The sequence below is a fragment of the Saimiri boliviensis genome, chromosome 9 (genome assembly GCF_048565385.1).
Source record: "Saimiri boliviensis isolate mSaiBol1 chromosome 9, mSaiBol1.pri, whole genome shotgun sequence".
Taxonomy (NCBI): Eukaryota; Metazoa; Chordata; class Mammalia; order Primates; family Cebidae; genus Saimiri; species Saimiri boliviensis.
The window spans coordinates 98,975,800-98,995,384 of NC_133457.1; the positions used below are offsets into that span (position 1 = coordinate 98,975,800).

A 19,585-nucleotide genomic window follows, 5' to 3' on the forward strand; every position below is an offset into this window, starting at 1 on the left:
ACACAGAAGGGGAAGGTTATGATAACATGCTACCCCTCTGTACAATTAACCTGCTGCCCCTCCATCCCCAGTGGTAAGAGCTGTAGGCTTGGTTTGTCATTTGGGGTCAGGTGTCTGAGCCCCCTCCCCAGCATGGATTCATAGACTCAGCCACCCTAAGAGGATGGGAGTGAAACCAAGGGGGTTGGAGTCTCAGGGTCCCTGGACCTCTTCTAGCCTGTCACTGGAGACTTTAATCCCTGATTAGGAAAACCCCAGAGACTGGGAGAACAGGATGTTCTGCCCCATGTCCCCACCCTGGACCAGAGCTGGATCCCTGCCAGCTTCCTGCACCTGCCTACTTGCTATGTCCCTTGCCTCTCCCCCAGGACTGGATTATGTAAAGATAAAACATGCAAAATGAAAACGGAATGTCTTTGGTACAGCTTGGAGGGCTGGTCTTATAGGAACCAAGATAGGTAACTTAGTCAGCTTGTTCCTTTTCTGTGGCTTATTTACACCTAAAATGCCCACAGCCAAATGACAAAATAAGGAAAGCAGGACAGAGAAACAAGAGCAAACTGGATAGTGCATGCCCCATCAAGGGAAGCAGCTTCTGTTCCACTCCAGATAATTTCAGCCATGTGACAATGTGGGCCCAAGTTGTTACCGGATCTCCCAATTGTTCAAGACATGTTGGAAATCTGAATTTTTATGAAAATTCTTAACTTTTTAACAAGAGCAACCAAAATTTTAAGACAGTTCAGTGTCCAAAGAAAACCAGTCTGTGTGCCAGGTGTTGCCCATGGGTGGGCAGTTTGTAACTTCTGTTTTTAGGAGTTTTTAGTGTGGCTTATTTTTGGAGGATAGATGGTCGAAGGCTTTTCATCAGACCCACAGGGATTTTTTATTCTAAAAGTTTAAGTATCATTGCTTTAATTGATGACAGTACAGTATACCTCCACCTGCGCACCTCAATTTATGGTTTACAAATTTCTTTCCAGTTTTTTTTTTTAAAGCTTCTGAAAACACTTTCAGGTTTTCCATAAGGTAGTTTGCTTTTCTGACTCCATCCATGGAGAAGGGGGTGAAATTTGGTGTAGAAGGAGAAAATGCAAGGAGTTGGGGCCCAACTGCCCTTCTCCCTAAGTTAGGAGTGCTCCACATGAGGCCTCCCTAAATTAGGAGTGCTCCACGTGAGGCCTCCCTAAATTAGGAGTGCTCCACGTGAGGCCTCCCTAAGTTAGGAGTGCTCCACGTGAGGCCTCCCTAAGTTAGGAGTGCTCCACGTGAGGCCTCCCTAAGTTAGGAGTGCTCCACGTGAGGCCTCCCTAAGTTAGGAGTGCTCCACGTGAGGCCTCCCTAAGTTAGGAGTGCTCCACGTGAGGCCTCCCTAAGTTAGGAGTGCTCCACGTGAGGCCTCCCTAAGTTAGGAGTGCTCCACGTGAGGCCTCCCTAAGTTAGGAGTGCTCCACGTGAGGCCTCCCTAAGTTAGGAGTGCTCCACGTGAGGCCTCCCTAAGTTAGGAGTGCTTCACAGGCCTACAGACCAGGAGGCAAGAAGCAGGCCTGGGAAACCCCTGACCTCCACTGCTCCTTACCCGCCCAGGCCAGAACTGTGCGGAGCCACGATCCCCAAACACAAGGCTGCTGCCACAGCTGCGTCCACAGAAGATCCCTGTTTATTGAGCACCTCGATGCCCAGTGAAGTGCAGCGAGCAGCATCCGTCACCACAGCACCCTGCTGGAAGATCTGGGAGGGGAGAGAGGACTTGGTAGGGGGCAGGAGGAGCTGTCCACCTCCCTAGGGCACCTCCACTAGCCCTAGAACTGTACAGCGGGTAGGGTGGAAGCCCTGCCTTCTTGTCCCCTTGACTCTCCCCTCATTTCCCCAAGTGCCTTCTAAGGGATCGAGTCCCTTCCTCGTTTGGTCCCCTCATGTGCTGGAGCTCCTCCCTTTGGGACCTTCCTCTCCCAAGTCACCACCCTCTCCGTCATTCCCCAGTTTCCACAGCCCCTGAAACATTATCCTACTCCCTCCTCGCCAGTTCCCTCCCCCTCCCCATTTGTCCCCCTCACCTGGGGGTCCCCGAAGTAGATCTGCATGACCAGCGCCACGGTGACACCAGTGGCGAAGGTGAGACAGGCCGTGACGATGACAGTGAGCCCGTCCTGGCGGCAGGAGCACTCGGCCGCTGCCGCGGAGAACGGGTCTTTGCGCGTCTCGCGTAGCGGTGACCCGTCTTGGCTGCCCATCTCCGAAGATGACGAAGGCAGCCGCTGCAGCCGCGCCGACTTCAGGAAGGAGTCTGGGTCTGCAGAAAGGCACCCAGGGTCGGTCTGGGCGCCTCCCACCTGGCCCTGCCCACTCTCCAGGAGGGACTATGCAGCGCTTCCCCTGCTCCGCCCCTGCCACACAACCCCCGACTGGCCAGCACTACTCAAGGTTCCCCATTTTCCCATGTACCCCAGGACAGGTGGAAGCAGTGGTGCCCAACTGGGAAGAGACAGGGATCCCCCAAGCTGGGCAGCAGGGAGGCTGGATTCTTGGCCAAATTTCCTGGCACCCAGGGCCCAGGGCTGGGAACACTTGCGGGGGGCGGGGGGAAAGGGGTTGGGGGTAGTTCCAGCCCTCCCTGGAAATCAGATCCTGTCCCAGTTGGGGTCCAGCCTTCTGCGCAAGGAGGTAGCTACATAAATAGAGTGGAGGGACCCTGGCTTCCAGCCTGACTTCAGTTATCTGTTCACTCATTCCTAAAATACGGAGAGCCCTATGCTAGGTGCCAGAGGAAAGAAACAGATAGTTCCTGCCCTCGTGGGGTTCATAGAGCCCTGGAAGAAAAAGCCAATAAGCAAGTAAACAAAGGAGTCTATAATTACAAGTTGGAGCAGGTGCTGTAAAGAAAAAGAAAGATGAAATGACAGAGAATAATGGCGGTGGGGGAGGCAGGATTCCTTAGCTGCAGAGATCAGGGAAGGCCCCTTGGGAAGTGACTTTTAAGCTGAAAACTGAGGGAGAAGAAGGAGCCAGTTATAATGTAGAACAAGGAGTATGTGTGTGGAGTGTTCTGGAAAGAGGAAACAGCAGATGTAAAGGCCCTAAGGTGGGAATGAGCTTGGTACATTAGAAAAAGAAAGAATTAAGGTCTGGGTGGCTCTGGTGTAGCAGGCATGGGGAAAGAGTAGTAAGGGTGGAAGCTAGGCCAGATACATACAGCATGTCGTGGCTCACACCAGTAATCCCAGCACGTTGGGAGGCCAAGAGGGGGCTGTGCATCACTTGAGGTCAGGAGTTCGAGACCAGCCAGCCAACATGGTGAAACCCTGGCTCTACTAAAAAATACAAAAATTACTGTAGCCTTATAGCATAGTTTGAAGTCAGGAAGTGTGATGCCTCCAGCTTTGTTCTTTTTGCTTAGGATTGTCTTGGCTATGCGTGCTCTCTTTTGGTTCCATATGAAGTTTAAGGTGGTTTTTTCCAGTTCCGTGAAGAAGGTCAATGGTAGCTTGATGGGGATAGCATTGAATCTATAAATTACTTTGGGCAGCATGGCTATTTTCACAACTTTGATTCTTCCTAACCATGAGCATGGAATGTTTTTCCATCTGTTTGTGTCCTCTCTTATTTCCTTGAGCGGTGGTTTGTAGGTCTCCTTGAAGAGGTTTTTTTTTTTTTTTTTACATCCTTTGTTAGTTGTATTCCTAGGTATTTTATTCTCTTTGTAGCAATTGTAAATGAGAGTTTGCTCACGATTTAGTTCTCTGTTTGTCTGTTATTGGTGTATAGGAATGTTTCTGATTTTTGCACATTGATTTTGTATCCTGAGACTTTGCTGAAGTTGTTTATCATCTTAAGGAGATTTTGGGCTGAGACAATGAGGTCTTCTAAATATAAAATCATGTCACCAGGCGCAGTGGCTCAAGCCTGTAATCCCAGCACTTTGGGAGGCCGAGGCGGGTGGATCACGAGGTCAAGAGATCGAGACCATCCTGGTCAACATGGTGAAACCCCGTCTCTACTAAAAATACAAAAAATTAGCTGGGCATGGTGGCACGTGCCTGTAATCCCAGCTACTCAGGAGGCTGAGGCAGGAGAATTGCTTGAACCCAGGAGGCAAAGGTTGCGGTGAGCCGAGATCGCGCCATTGCACTCCAGCCTGGGTAACAAGAGCAAAACTCTGTCTCAAAAAAAAAAAAAAAAAAAAAAAAAAAATCATGTCGTCTGCCAACAGAGACAATTTGACTTCCTCTTTTCCTAATTGAATACCCTTTATTTTTTTTTTTTCTTGCCTGATTGCACTGGCTAGAACTTCCAATACTATATTGAATAGGAATGGTGAGAGAGGGCACCCTTGTCTAGTGCCAGTTTTCAAAAAAAGGAATGGTACTGGTACTAAAACAGAGATATAGACCAATGGAACAGAACAGAGGCCTTGGAAATAATGCCACACGCCTACAACCATCTGATCTTTGACAAACCTGACAAAAACAAGCAATGGGGAAAGGATTCCTTGTTTAATAAATGGTGTTGTGAAAACTGGCTAACCATGTGCAGAAAGCTGAAACTGGACCCATTCCTTACACCTTATACAAAAATTAACTCCAGATGGATTAAACATATAAATATAAGACCTAACACCATAAAAACCCTAGAATAAAACATAGGCAATACCATTCAGGACATAAGCATAGGCAAAGATTTCACGACTAAAACACCAAAAGCATTGGCAACAAAAGCCAAAACAGACAAATGGGATCTAATTAAACTTAAGAGCTTCTGTACGGCAAAAGAAACAATCATCAGAGTGAACCGGCAACCAACAGAATGGGAAAAAATTTTTGCAAGCTACCCATCTGACAAAGGGCTAATATCAGAATCTACAAAGAACTAAAACAAATTTACAAGAAAAAAACAAACAACCCCATCAAAAAGTGGGTGAAGGATATGAACAGGCACTTTTCAAAAGAAGACATTTATGCAGCCAACAAACATATGAAAAAATGCTCATTATCACTAGTCATTAGAGAAATGCAAATCAAAACCACATTGAGGTGCCAAGCGTGGTGGCTCACACCTGTAATCCCATCATTTTGGGAGGCCGAGATGGGCGGATCACCTGAGGTCAGGAGTTTGAGACCAGCCTGACCAACATGGAGAAACCCTGTCTCTACTAAAAATACAAAATTAGTCAGGCATGGTGACATGTGCCTGTAATCCCAGCTACTCGGGAATCTGAGGCAAAAGAATGGCTTGAACCCAGGAGGCAGAGGTTGTGGTGAGCCAAGATCATGCCATTGCACTCCAGCCTGGGCAACAAGAGTGAAACACTGTCTCAAAACAAACAAACAAACAAACAAACAAAAAAACACATTGAGACTTACACTAGTTAGAATGGTAATCATTAAAAAATCTGGAGGCAACAGATGCTGGAGAGGATGTGGAGAAATAGGGACACTTTTACACTATTTTTGACCCAGCAATCCCATTACTGGGTATATACCCAAAGGATTATAGATCATTCTATTATAAAGACACATGCACACGTATGTTCATTGTGGCACTGTTCACAATAGCAAAGACTTGGAACCAACCCAAATGCCCATCAAGGATAGACTGGAAAAAGAAAATGTGGCACATATACACCATAGAATACTATGCAGCCATAAAAAGGGATCAGAATGATGCCCAATGCCCATCAACCCAAATGCCCATCAAGGATAGACTGGAAAAAGAAAATGAGGCACATATGCATGATAGAATACTATGCAGCCATAAAAAGAGATGAAAATCAAGGCTGATACCTTGATCTTATGCTGATACCTTTGCAGGGACACAGATGAATCTGGAAACCATCATTCTCAGCAAACTGACAGAAGAACAGAAAACCAAGCACTGCATGTTCTCACTCATAAGTGGGTGTTGAACAATGAGAACACATGGACACAGGGAGGGGAACATCACACACTGGGGTCTGTTGGGGGGTGAGGGGCTAAGGGAGTGATAGTAGTGGGTGGGGAGGTTGGGGATGGAGAACATTAGGAGAAATACCTAATGTGGGTGACGGGGGGATGGAGGCAGCAAACCACCATGGCATATGTATACCTATGCGACAATCCTGCAAGATCTGCACATGTACCTCAGAACTTAAAGTGTCATAAAAAAAATACAAAAATTAGCTGCGCATGGTAACATGTGCCTGTAATTCCAGCAACTTCGGAGTCTGAGGCACAACAGTCACTTGAACCCTCAAGGTGGAGGTTGCAGTCAGCAGAGATTGCACCACTACACTCCAGCCTGGGTGACAGCGTGAGACTCTGTCTCAAAAGAATAAAAAAAAGACACAAGGGGCTCTACCAGCCTGGTGAGAAGCTTGGGTTTTACTATAAGGATTATGGGAAGTCAGTACTAGAGAGTTTTAAGCAACAATGTGAAACCATCTGTTCTGTGTTTTGTTGTTGTTTGAGACAAGGTATGGCTCTGTCACCCCAGTTGGAGTGCAGTGGCAACATCTCAGCCCACTGCAATCTCCGTCTCCCTGCAGCCTCTGCCTCCCAAGCTCAAACATCCTCCCATCTCTGCTCAGCCTCCCGAGTAGCTGGGACTACAGGCGTGCACTACCATACCAGGCTAATTTTTGTACCTTTTGTAGAGATGGGGTTTTTGCCATATTGCCCAAGGTGGTCTCAAACTCCTGGCCTCAAGTGATCCGCCCACCTTGGCCTCCCAAAGAGCTGGAATTACAGGTGTGAGCCAGCATGTCAGGTCTGTTTTGTGTTTTAAAAAGATCCCTCTGGCTACTCTCAGGAGACAGATTGAAGGACAATAAGAGCAGAGGCAGGAGAGACCTGAAAGCCCACTACTTGCTGGGTGGCTATGAACAAGTCACTCAAGTCATGAACCTTACCTTTTTCATTCTAATGATGGAGCTAATCCCTAACTGGTTGGATAGGGGTACAAGGATTCCATGGGGTGACCGGCACCCAGTACACTGCAGGTACTCACTCCAAGTTGTTGTTGTTTTTTTTTTCCCCCCAGAAGGAGTCTCATTTTGTTACCCAGGCTGGAGTGCAATGGCACAATCTCGGCTCACTGCAACCTCCGCCTCCTGGGTTTAAGAGATTCTCCTGCCTCAGTCTCTCCCGAGTAGGTGGGATTACAGGTGCCTGCCACCATGCCTGGCTAATTTTTTTGTATTTTTAGTAGAGACAGGGTTTCACCATGTTGGTCAGGTTGGTCTTGAACTCCTGACCTAAGGTGATCCACCCACTTTGGCCTCCTGAATTGCTGGGATTACAGGCGTGAGCCACCGCACCCAGCCCACTCCAAGTTATTTCTTTTCCTTTTCCACCTTGGCCAAGGCTGAGACACTCTTCCATCCCATAGCTCCCTCCTCTGAGTGCTATTAGCTGTGAACTCAGATTCCTAAATGGTCTAAATGTCCTAGTGTTTGTGAACGGTAAAGAAATAGGTTGATACCTTGATCTTATGCTGTACTCACAACATGTTTTTTAAAGTTTATTCATTCAATATTTTTTTAGTACCTGCCACTATGCACTAGAAGTATAACTGCTTTAAAAGTCTGTGTGACAATATTAAAAACTGACGACTTTATTGTCCTGTTTAAAATACATGGTTTGCTGATGCCAACATGATAAATATCCAAGCTTCTTGTGGTGTTTAAAGGCCTACACTGGGGCCGGGTGCGGTGGCTCATGCCTGTAATCCCAGCACTTTGGGAGGCCGAGGCGGGTGGATCACGAGGTCAAGAGATCGAGACCATCCTGGTCAACAAGGTGAAACCCCGTCTCTACTAAAAATACAAAAATTAGCTGGGCATGGTGGTGTGTGCCTGTAGTCCCAGCTACTCGGGAGGCTGAGGCAGGAGAATTGCTTGAACCCAGGAGGCGGAGGTTGCGGTGAGCCAAGATTGCATCATTGCACTTCAGCCTGGGTAAGAAGAGCGAAACTCTGTCTCAAAAAAAAAAAAAAAAAAAAAAAAGGCCCACACCATCCACAATCCCGTCTTTTGTATAAATAAGAAACCAAATATATAGATAAAATGATGACATATGCAAAAAATGTTTATAAAGTATTACAGAAGTTACTCTTGGGAAAAGATACTGAAGATGGGAATGAGATGGGATGGGAATTTTTTTTGTTTGAAATTTTTACCACTTACATATATTTCTTTTTTAGAAATCAATACATAAACCAGGTGTGCTGCTGCATGCCTGTAAGCCCAGCTGTTCAGAAGACTGAGGCAGGAGGATCACTTGAGTCCAGGAGTTCAAAGCTGCAGTATGCAATATGAATAACCACTGCACTCCAGGCTGGGCAACATAGCAAGACCATGTCTCTAAAATAAAATTAATACATATATTTTGAAATGAAAGAAAAAAATCACTGAAAGATAGAAATGGAGAAGGAGACTTTTTAATTTTTCCTTATTCCTTTTTTTTTAACCATGAAAATGTAATTATTATTATTATTATTTTTTGAGACAGAGTCTCGCTCCATAGCCCAGGCTAAAGTGTAATGGCACAATTTCAGCTTGCTGCAACCTCCGCCTCCTGGGTTCAAAGCCATTCTCCTGCCTCAGCCTCCTAAGTAGCTGGGATTACAGGCACCTGTCACCTTACCTGTCTAATTTTTATATTTTTAGTAGAGACAGGGTTTCGCCATGTGGCCAGGCTGGTCTCAAACTCCTGACCTCAGGTGATCCGCCCACCTTGGCCTCCCAAAGTTCTAAGATTATAGGTGTGAGCCATCACATCCATCCATGTTTTTGTTTTTGAGGCAGAATCTCACTCTGTCACCAAGGCTGGAGTGCAGTGGCACAATCTTGGCTCACTGCAACCTCCACCTCCCAGGTTCAAGTGATTCTCATCTTAGTCTCCCGAGTAGCTGGGATTACAGGTGCATGCGACCACACCCGGCTAATTTTTTTGTATTTTTAGTAGAGGTGGGGTCCATGTTGGTCAGTCTGGTCTTGATCTCCTGACCTCAGGTGATCCACCTGTCTCAGCCTCCCAAAGTGTGGGGATTATAGGCGTGAGCCATTGTACCCTGATGTTTTAAACTACATTTTCAAAAAAAAGTTATTTTCTGAGAGTTTCCCTCACTCGATCATGCTTGCCTCTAACCCTTAACACCACAAAGTCTGCAAATAAAACTGGAATTCATCCAAGAGACAGATGTTAAACCCTCACTGTGGGTACAGAACACTCCTTGGCCCCTAGGAGTTTCTTTTTTTTTTTTTTCTTTTTTAAATTGAGACAAGGTTGCCCGGGCTGTTCTGAAACTCCTGGGCTCAAATGAGCCTCCCACCTCAACCTCCCAAAGTGTTGGTATTACAGGCATGAGCTAACACACTTGGCACTAGAAGTTTCAAAAAAAGTGTGGGAAAGGGTTTTGAATTTCTATTTACTGATGCTGATTATATATTAAGCATTTTACATATATTCCCTCATTGAAGTGTTCCCAAGACTTTATGAAATAAGTCCCACTGTCCCCACTTTACAGATGAGAAAACTAAGACCGAGAAAGGTGATATTGCCCATCTCAGGTCATAAAATGAATTAAGTGAGCCAGGTTTGGTGGCTCATGTCTGTAATCCCAGTGCTTTGGGAGGTTGAGGTAGGAGGATTGAGCCCAGGTGTTCAAGACCAGCCTGGGCAATACAGAGAGACTCTCATCTCTACAAAAAAAATTTTTTTTAATTAGCCAGGCATGGAGGTGTGCACTTGTTGTCCCAGCTACTTGGACGGCTGAGGTAGGAGCATCACTTGAGCCTGGGAGTTTGAGGCTGCAGTGAGCCACGATCATACCACTGCACTCCAGCCTGGGTGACGGTGAGACCCTGTCTCAAAAAAATTTTTTAAAAAAAATAAATAAAATAAAATGAGGCTGGTCCGAAGATAGCGAGTTATCTCAATTGATTGTTCACAGTCAGTTACAGATCAAACTCCTTGTTCTACTCTTTCCCCGCCTTCTCACTACTGCACTTGACTAGTCTTAAAAAAATAAAATAAAATAAAATAAAATGAATAAGTGGCAGAACTGAGAGTCTGTGTAACTAGAAAGCCTCCTTCCCATTGCTCCACATGGCATTAGAGCCATTACCAGCCTCAGAAACCAACCTTACAAGCAATTTTTGTTGCTATTTCTTGGTATTTATTGTTTCGTTTTTGAGACATAGTCTTCCTGCCTAGGCTGGAATGCAGTGGCATGATCTCGGCTCACTGCAACTTCCACCTCTGGGTTCAAGCAATTCTCATGCCTCAGCCTCCCAGGAAGCTGGGATTACAGGCATGCAGCACCATGCCCAGCTAATTTTTGTAATTTTAGTAGAGACAGGGTTTCACCATGTTGGCCAGGCTGGTCTCAAACTCCTGGCATCAAGCAATCCACCCGCCTTGGCTTCCCAAAGTCCTGGGATTATAGGCATAGGCCACTGTGCCTGGCCCTGTGTACGGTTTGTTTCCTCCAGTCAGATATAAGGATCCAGCAGGTAAAGGTGACATACCCCTATCATAGCTATTCAAGACTATCTACTTTGCTGGTCCATCATAAAGTTATTCACTTATACAATTAAAATATTTACTGAGTGGCCAGGCACAGTGGCTCATGCCTGTAACCCCAGTACTTTGGGAGGCCGAGGCGGGTGGATCACAAGGTCAGGAGTTTGAGAACAGCCTGATCAACATGGTGAAACCCTGTCTCTAAATATATATATAGATATTTCCTGAGTACCTACTATGTGCACTGTGGAGGTGCTAGGGCAATAATAGTGTTGATTTTACTGACAAGGAAGAGCCATAGCAGGATACTGGAAAAAGATTAATTTGCAACCAGAAGAAACAAGTCTTTTGGGAGAAAGATGACAAGTATAATTTTGGTTATTATAAATTTGTGGGACACCAGAAGCTGTCTGGAGGCAGTTGGCCTAGTAGATATCTAATTTTTATCTGCTTGAATACCACTTCTCATCCAATTTTCTTTTTTTTTTTCAAACCCTTGTGTCGAGGGCTGACTTTCAATAGATCGCAATGAGGGAGCTGCTCTGCTACGTACGAAACCCCGACCCAGAAGCAGGTCGTCTACGAATGGTTTCCAATTTTCTTTTAAGGAACATTCTCTCTCCTCTCTCAGCCAACTCCCTCATCCCTGACCAAAGTATATAACTCAGACTTGACCAATCAGAACAGGCACCTCTGTGCAGTAACAGGCAAGTGAACAAAACCAGGCCAATAAGACCCAAACTTTGTTTTTTTGCTGGAACTATTGGGAAAGAGAAAGGCTCTCTTTCCATTAAACTTATGTTGCTAAGTTTGTAGGATGTAAGCCTGTAGCTGCTGGGGGCATCTTGCCCCCAGTAAGATGGGAGGTCTTCTGACAATGAAGCCCACCAAAAGAAGGCAGAGCAAAAGATGGAGAAAAGTCCATTCCTTTTTAGGTACCTTAATCCAGCTATGCCTGAAACCTCATACCCCTGGACTTTTCACTCATGCTTCATGGTAGATTCTCTTTTTGGATGTATCTCAGTTAAGCTGAGCTTATGACAAAATAATCCTGAACAGAATTGATTATACAAGTCCAGAGTTTTTGTTTTTGTTTTTGTTTTTGTTTTTTTTGAGACGGAGTTTCGCTCTTGTTACCCAGGCTGGAGTGCAATGGCGCGATCTCGGCTCACCGCAACCTCCGCCTCCTGGGTTCAGGCAATTCTCCTGCCTCAGCCTCCTGAGTAGCTGGGATTACAGACACGCGCCACCATGCCCAGCTAATTTTTTGTATTTTTAGTAGAGACGGGGTTTCACCATGTTGACCAGGATGGTCTCGATCTCTCGACCTCGTGATCCACCCGCCTCAGCCTCCCAAAGTGCTGGGATTACAGGCTTGAGCCACCGCGCCCGGCTACAAGTCCAGAGTTTAGGGGAGTGATCTTGGCTGGAGGCTGAAGTCATCCCTGGCTTGTTGTTTAGTCCCTTAAGAGAAGAATCATATATATGTGTGTATATATATACATATATATATATGTACACACACACACACACACACACACACACACACACATATATATATATATATATATATATATATATATATATATATATATATAATTTTGAGACAGGGTCTCACTTTGTTGCCCAGGCTGGAGTGCAGTGCTGTAATCTCAGCTCACTGCAGCTTCCACCTTCAGGGTTCAAGCCTTCTGCTCACCTCAGCCTCCCAAGTAGCTGAGACTACAGGCGTGCACCACCACACCTGGCTAATTTCTGTATTTTTTTGTAGAGACAAGGTATTGCCATGTTGCCCAGGCTGGGTTTTTTGTTTTGTTTTTTTTGTTGTTGTTGTTTTTTTTTTTTTTTTTGAGACGGAGTTTTGCTCTTGTTACCCAGTCTGGAATGCAATGGCATGATCTCGGCTCACCACAACCTCTGCCTCCTGGGTTCAGGCAATTCTCCTGCCTCAGCCTCCTGAGTAGCTGGGATTACAGGCATGCACCACCGTGCCCAGCTAATTTTTTTTTTTTTTTTTTTGTATTTTTAGTAGTGACGGGGTTTCACCATGTTGACCAGGATGGTCTCGATCTCCTGACCTCGTGATCCACCTGCCTTGGCCTCCCAAAGTGCTGGGATTACAGGCATGAGCCACCGCGCCTGGCCCCAGGCTGGTTTTGGATTCCTCAGCTCAAGCAATCTGCTCACCTTGGCCTCCCAAAATTCTGGGATTACAGGTGTGTGCCACCATCCCTGGTAGAATCACTAAAGATGTTTGAAACAGGGAGTGACATGACCAGAATTGCAGGATAGATGATTGGGGTGGGGACTAGGGCAAGAGGTAGGAGGCAAGAGGAGACTATGAGTAATATTGGTAAGAGAGGTTGGTGGCTTAGTCTACAGTGGCGGTAACAGGGATGATGAGTAGGAATTTGGAAGATACTTAGGAGGGAAGCAGAGAGCACCTGATCACCATGTGGAAGTGAGAGGAAAAGGGGGAGTCCAGCATGCCATTCATTCTTGGGAGATTGGGTGAATGGCAGTGTCACTAATGGAGAATGGCACTGGTGGAAGAGCAGGTGCATGGGGAAGGGATATGATGAGTTCAGCATAGAACATGCTAGAGATGAGGCACTTGCAGGACATCTGGAGGCAGAGGCCTGGGAGAGAAAGGAACACACGGGCTTGGAGCTCAGAAGAGAATAAATTATTTCCCAACCTTGGAATGATCACTGTCTCGTTCTGTTTCCCACAGAGCCTGATGTGGGGTGCCTGGCACTTGGGTTTAGGAAAAGGCAGGCTAGAGGCTAGCTAGGTCCTGGCCAAGGTCCTGGCCAAGAAGATGGCACTGTGCCACTAGGTGGCACCAACAGGTTGAGAACATAGGAGGTTATATCAGCCTGCAGTCTGGTCCAGGTGAACCAAGGAAGCCTTGGGGCTTAGAAGTAGGATTGAGAGACATGGCATTCAAATGATTACACTGATATGATAGCAACATACGAACTTGGTGCATAAACCTGACATAAGGTATAAGCTTCCAGAAGCTCAGATGACTAGGGTCTCTGCTGGATTTCCATACAGATGATGGGGGAGCCTGTATTGAATTTCCCAAAATACTCCCTGAGGTTTTGGAACTTGCTCTCTCCTATCATTCTTTCATCCTGAGATCTTCTCTCTCATGCATTTATTCATTCAATATTTATTGAGTGCACAACAAACAGATACAAGGTTTTTGTTTTTGTTTTTGTTTTGAGGCTGAGTCTCACTCTGTTGCCTAGACTGGAGTGCAGTGGCACCATCTCAGCTCACTGTAACCTCTGCCTCTTGGGTTCGAGCAATTCTCCTGCCTCAGCCTCCCGAGTAGCTGGGATTACAGGGACCCACCATTATGCCCGGCTAATTTTTGTATTTTTAGTAGAGGTGGGATTTCACCATGTTGGCCAGGATGGTCTTGAACTCCTGACCTCAAGTGGTCCACCCGCCTCAGCCTCCGAAAGTGCTGGGATTACAGGCATGAGACACTGCGCCTGGCCTAGAGATGAGGTCTTGATGCTGGAGAAAGGAGAGTGAACAAAATAGTCATAATCCCTCCCCTTATGGGGTTTACAGACAGGGAATAATCAGATAATTGTACAAATAAATAATCACAGATTTGGGTAAATGCTAAGACATTTAGAGAGGGCTAGAAGAAAACATGTCAGGCAGTTTCAGTCTCTAGGTCAGGAGAGACAGGCGTTCTCTGTTGAGCTGGAAGAGGAAAGTAAGGCCCAGGACAGGTTGGGTATGCCCATTGTCACTCCATGAGTCAGGGCTGTGTTAGAACCAGAAGACTCACTCCTGGCTACTGGTTTCAGGCTAATATCCATCACAGCACGTCTTCCCACTCCTCTCCCTGCTACCTCCTGATTCCACTCCCTGTGAAAAAGAAGTTTTGATCTACAGCCCTGACATTTGATGCCCATAAACCTCTAAACCCCATCCTCATTACTTCCTCACCCCCACCCTATATAGAGCGCAGTCCAGTCAGGTTGGCAAGGGCTTCTGGTCAGGGCCAGATGATCAGGAAGTGTAGAGGGGGAGAGAATTTGGGCCTCTCAGATTGGGAGCGGCTAGAGAAGGGCCAGGCTGGAAAAGCAGCATCTGCCAGGCTGGTAAGAGACAAGGCTCAAGTGCAGGCACTGCGAGGAAGTGAGAGTGAGGTAGAAGGATGCTCTAATGCCCGGAAGTGACGTGCAGGGACAGAGGGATGGGGGATGAAGGATGAAGAATAGAGGGGAGGATGGAGCTGGGCCACATGGCTAGGAGGAAGAGCAGCGGGCAAGGAAGCTCTTTGCCCCCAGGTCTCTTCCAATCCCTGTCTCCTCCCTCTCTACCCCCACCTCTCACAATTCCAGCAGAGGGTTGAAGGGAACACAGTAAAATCCTGGAGACTGCTTCCTAGGGAGCAGAGTATCTTACTAATATCCCGGCCAGATCCATGGATCGGGGAGGGGTAGGGCAATCCACAGGACAATGAAAGCGCTCTAGTCCCCAAGGACTTTGAGAGGTCATGGGTCCATGTCTTTGTCTCCCAATACCTAGCAGAGGGGAATCATACTCTCTTTACTCCTCCCTAGACATGAAGAGATTCTCCGCTTTTCCCAGACCCTCTGCTACCCATAATTCCCGGCTGTGGGGAAGTTCTCTTAAGGAACAGATTGGATCCCTCTTGCTGCAGTCTCTGAGTCGGTTTCTCCTATCCTGTCCTCTGTGCCTAGAGAAAGGCCTCTTCTGGGTGATCACAGAGATTCCTTAGGATCTCCCCTCCAACATTCCTTCATCGTTAATTGGTTCTTCCCAGGAGGTAAGCCCAATCCCTTCTACTGCAGTCCCTAGCATCCTCTCCGTTGTCGCATCCTACGCCTCCAAGGCAGAAAGGCACCCGCTTCCCCATCAGATAATTAATTAACAGAGACAAGGGAGAAGAAGGGAGAGGTCCAAGAAGATTCGGATGAATTAAGGAGATGGAGCTGGAGGTGGATGCTCGACACAGAAGAAGGAAGACCGGGGACTTCCCAAGGCAGGGCAGGGACGGGGTCAGCGGGCCTCACCGGTGTCGGGGTCTCCCAGAAAGGCGTCCTCGTCCTTGCGGCCCCTCAGCGGGGCCGCGGGCGCTGGCTCGTCCTCGGGCAGCCGCGGGAAGCTGGTGATGCTCATGTAGTCCACTGGCGAGTAGGCGCCGAGGGCGCTCTCCTGGCTGGCCTCGTTCTCCGCCGCCATCCTCGCCCGCGCCCCCCAGCAGCGCAGCGCCTGCCGGAAGTGGCTGCGGCGCGGGAGTGGGAGGGCGGAGGGCGGGGCCTGAGCTCCGGGACGGCCGGGAGGGGGCGCCTCTCCCCGCCCTCGGCCATGTCCCGGTCTGACTCTCCCTCGCCTGCTCAGCGCTGTCAGCCCGCAGCTGGCACGCAGGTGCGCGTGGATGGAGAGCCGGGAAGGCAGCGCAGGGTCCAGAGGAGAGCGCGCGGCAAGCGAGACTTCAGTGGCTCTGCACTTTACGCAGCCCAGGGACCAAAACCCTTCCTCCTTCCAGTCTGAATCCAGCTAGTATCCTTCTCAAACCCCAGGCTTCCTTTTCGGGCTACGGATCCTATCTTTGACCGCAAATCCCTCTCGACCCCAGAGCCTGTCTCTGACCCCAATTTCCTCGAACCCCAGACTCCTCCTTGAACTCCGAGATCCTCCTCCTCCGATCTTAGACTCCTTCTCCTACCTTGGACCTCTCTTTGGACTTCAGACTCTGTCTTCACCCCAGACTCCTTTGAAAACCCCAGCCCATAGTTCATCCCCAGGCCTCTTTGACTGCAGACTCCTCCTTGGACAACAGATGAGCATCTTTGACCTCAGATCCCTTCCTGCACCCTCACACTTCTGACTCCTCTTTGAACTGCGACCTCTTCTGGGACCCCTGACCTATTAGCACAGGAGAGTAATTTTCAAACTTTAGTGTGTGTTAGGATCTTTGAAAGCAGATCCTCAGATTCCAGTCCAGAGATCATGATTCAGTAGGCTGGGATGAGGTGCTTGGAATGTGAATATTTACCATCATTTTAAGAGTTTTTGGCCGGGCACGGTGGCTCAAGCCTGTAATCCCAGCACTTTGGGAGGCCGAGGCGGGTGGATCACGAGGTCGAGAGATCGAGACCATCCTGGTCAACATAGTGAAACCCCGTCTCTACTAAAAATACAAAAAAATTGCTGGGCATGGTGGCGTGTGCCTGTAATCCCAGCTACTCAGGAGGCTGAGGCAGGAGAATTGCCTGAGCCCAGGAGGCAGAGGTTGCGGTGAGCCCAGATCGTGCCATTGCACTCCAGCCTGGGTAACAAGAGCGGAACTCCGTCTCAAAAAAAAAAAAAAAAAAAAAAAAAAAAAAAAAAAAGAGTTTTTGATATGGTTCTGGAAAGGACACTTTGAGAAAGAAGGAATAGTGGTAGTTGTGGTAAGGCAGGAGTAGGGCAAGGTGGGAATAGGTCTCTATAGTCTGGATGTCTGGGTTCTATTCTGCTTCTACTAAAAATACTGTAATCTTGGGCAAGACAATTAATCTCCCTATCAGTTTCTGCATCTGTGAAATGGAAAGAATAATGGTGCCCATTTTAGAGGATTAAGTAACAGAATGGAAAGCGATTAGTATAGGGCTTGGGTATACATTTATTGAGTATTTACCTACTCAATAAATGCCATAATGATAGTCATCATCATTGCTTTAATCTGGTACATTCATTCCCTCCAAACCCATCCATCCTCTCTCCACTCAGAAATTTCAACCACATTACAGCTTGTACTACTTCTCCATATCCAAGGATGAGGGAACCTCCTTCTCTTACGAGGTCGCTGGTCCACATTTTCATTGTGAAGTCCACAGGAAGAGAGAGGGGGCTCTATACCCACATCTTTTCTCATCCCAACCCCAGACTTCAGTTTCAGAGATAGGCTGAAGTGCTTAAAAATCTACTATAGACACAATAGCTGCAATACCAACTATAGACAGGAGGGGGAAGCAGTGTGTCGGGAACGGCTCTGGGGTTTGGGAGTAGCACTTGGGAGAGAGGATAGGAAGGAGGGCTGCTCAGAGCTGCGTGCCTAGAGAAGGTAACAGTCTATCGGTGAATGTGCACCCATTGTGTGTGCCTCTCCCTACCCCAGAGAGTTCTTACCTCCTGAGTGACATCTGTAGGTCTATTACACTACCCTGACGTCTAATCCCTCCAGTGGGACCTTTCCCCACTCAAGGAGGTCTATGCCTTCTCAGTGATGTCCACTCCCACAGTATAGTTGGTGGCTCTTCAGTGGGGATTGAGTCCTCTGGTAGGGTCCATTTCTCCTTAGTAAGGTCTATATCCTCTGCATCTCTTGGGAGAAATTCATGTCTCCTCACTAGGGTAAGTGCCCTTCAATGCCATTCATATGCTATTAGCAGGGCCCAGGGCCCTTGAGTCAGGTCTGAGAACCCCCAGCAACATCTGTGCTCTCTTAGTGGAGTCCATGTACTGTCATGAAGTGTGTGCCCCTTCGGTGCAGTGGATGTCTCCTCAATGAATTATCTGTCCCCTCAGCGGGGTCCATGTCCACTCTGAGAGGTCTGTACTCTGTCAGTAGGCTCCGAGATTCCCTCCTTCCCTCCCCTCTCAGGATTAGCAGAGTCTTGGGCTCCTGTGGGAAGATTTTTTTTTTTTTTTTTTTTTTTTTTTTTCTGAGACGAAGTCTTGCTCTGTCACCCAGGCTGGAGTGTAGTGGCACAATCTCGGCTTACTGCAACCTCTGCCTCCCGAGTTCAAGCAATTCTCCTGCCGCAGCCTCCTGAATAGCTGGGATTACAGGCACGCACCACCACACGCAGCTAATTTTTGTATTTTTAGTAGAGATGAGGGTTCATCATGTTGGTCAGGTTGGTTTCGAACTCCTGACCTTGTGATCCACCTGCCTCAGTCTCCCAAAGTACTGGAATTACAGGCATGAGCCACCGCACCTGGCCAAGATTTTTTTTTTTAAGCTTAGGGTGTGCAAGGTCTATGGTCAGCTGGGCAAAGAGCAGGGAAGTAGGTAGGAAGGGAGGCTGGGCTAGATGGGTTCACAAGGCCTGTGTAGGCTTCAGCAGGTGGGAGATGCCTGCTTCAGGCCTCAGAATCACTCTTGGAGTTAGATATTTAAGAATCCTTCCTGTCTTGACAGCCAGTCTGTGAAATGATGGGTGAGGTGGGCCCTTCTTGGTGGTAGATGCAGGTGAGAGATGGAGGAGGGTCCTGCCTGACTTTTTTCTGGGGTGGAGGGGCTGGAGGAAAGCTAGAGGTAATTAAGCCCAGGTTGTGGTAACGGTGGTGGGGGTTTCCCTCTGTGAAGTAAAGAGATTGTGAAGGAAAGAAGAGAATGTAGGCTGGTGTGTAATCCTAGCACTTTGGGAGGACGAGTTGGGCAGATCACCTGAGGTCAGGTGTTCAAGACCAGCCTGGACAACATAGTGAAATTCCATCTCTACTAAAAATACAAAAATTAGCTGGGCATGGTGGTGCGCACCTGTAATTCCAGCTACTTGGAAGGCCGAGGCAGGAAAATTGCTTGAACCTAGGAGGCAGAGGTTGCAGTGAGCTGAGATCATGCCACTGCATTCCAGCCTGGGAGACAAAGTGAGAGACTCCGTCTCAAAACAAAAACAACTAAAAAAGAGAATATGAATTATTTTTTGTACTTGCACGGACTTTGATATTTTACAAGCCTTAGCTTCAAGTCTGATGAGGAAGTAAAACCAAAGCTGGAGTCAAGGCCCTAACTTGGTCATTATTTGCTCTGTGACTTTGCACAAGTTCCTTCCCTTTCCTGGGTTTGTCATTTGTGCAGTTGGGAGGTGGGTTTTTTTTTTTTTGAGACGGAGTTTCGCTCTTGTTACCCAGGCTGGAGTGCAATGGCGCGATCTCGGCTCACCCCAACGTCCGCCTCCTGGGTTCAGGCAATTCTCCTGCCTCAGCCTCCTGAGTAGCTGGGATTACAGGCACACGCCCAGCTAATTTTTTGTATTTTTAGTAGAGACGGGGTTTCACCATGTTGACCAGGATGGTCTCGATCTTTTGACCTCGTG

At 47.5% G+C, this 19,585-nt stretch overlaps 2 protein-coding genes across 4 annotated transcripts in view; one reads left to right on the top strand and one right to left on the bottom strand.

The window, feature by feature from the left end:
* Positions 1 to 15,779, bottom strand: part of GGT7 (gamma-glutamyltransferase 7) — a 34,705-nt gene extending 18,926 nt beyond the window's left edge. For 2 of the 3 annotated variants that reach the window (XM_003932038.2, XM_010342677.2), the window contains exons 1-3: positions 15,569 to 15,779; positions 2,058 to 2,293; positions 1,580 to 1,731 (exon numbers count right to left, since the gene is read on the bottom strand). In XM_003932038.2, the coding sequence (XP_003932087.2) occupies positions 1,580 to 1,731; positions 2,058 to 2,293; positions 15,569 to 15,737 (557 nt within the window). In that variant the 5' untranslated portion in view covers positions 15,738 to 15,779. Of the gene's footprint in view, positions 1 to 1,579; positions 1,732 to 2,057; positions 2,294 to 13,942; positions 14,031 to 15,568 lie in introns of all 3 variants that reach the window. The other variant, XM_074406426.1, reaches the window with a different exon arrangement.
* Positions 15,194 to 19,585, top strand: part of ACSS2 (acyl-CoA synthetase short chain family member 2) — a 55,324-nt gene continuing 50,932 nt past the window's right edge. The window contains exon 1 of the mRNA XM_074406425.1: positions 15,194 to 15,321. The gene's annotated coding sequence lies outside the window, so the exon portion shown is untranslated. The remainder of the gene's footprint in view (positions 15,322 to 19,585) is intronic.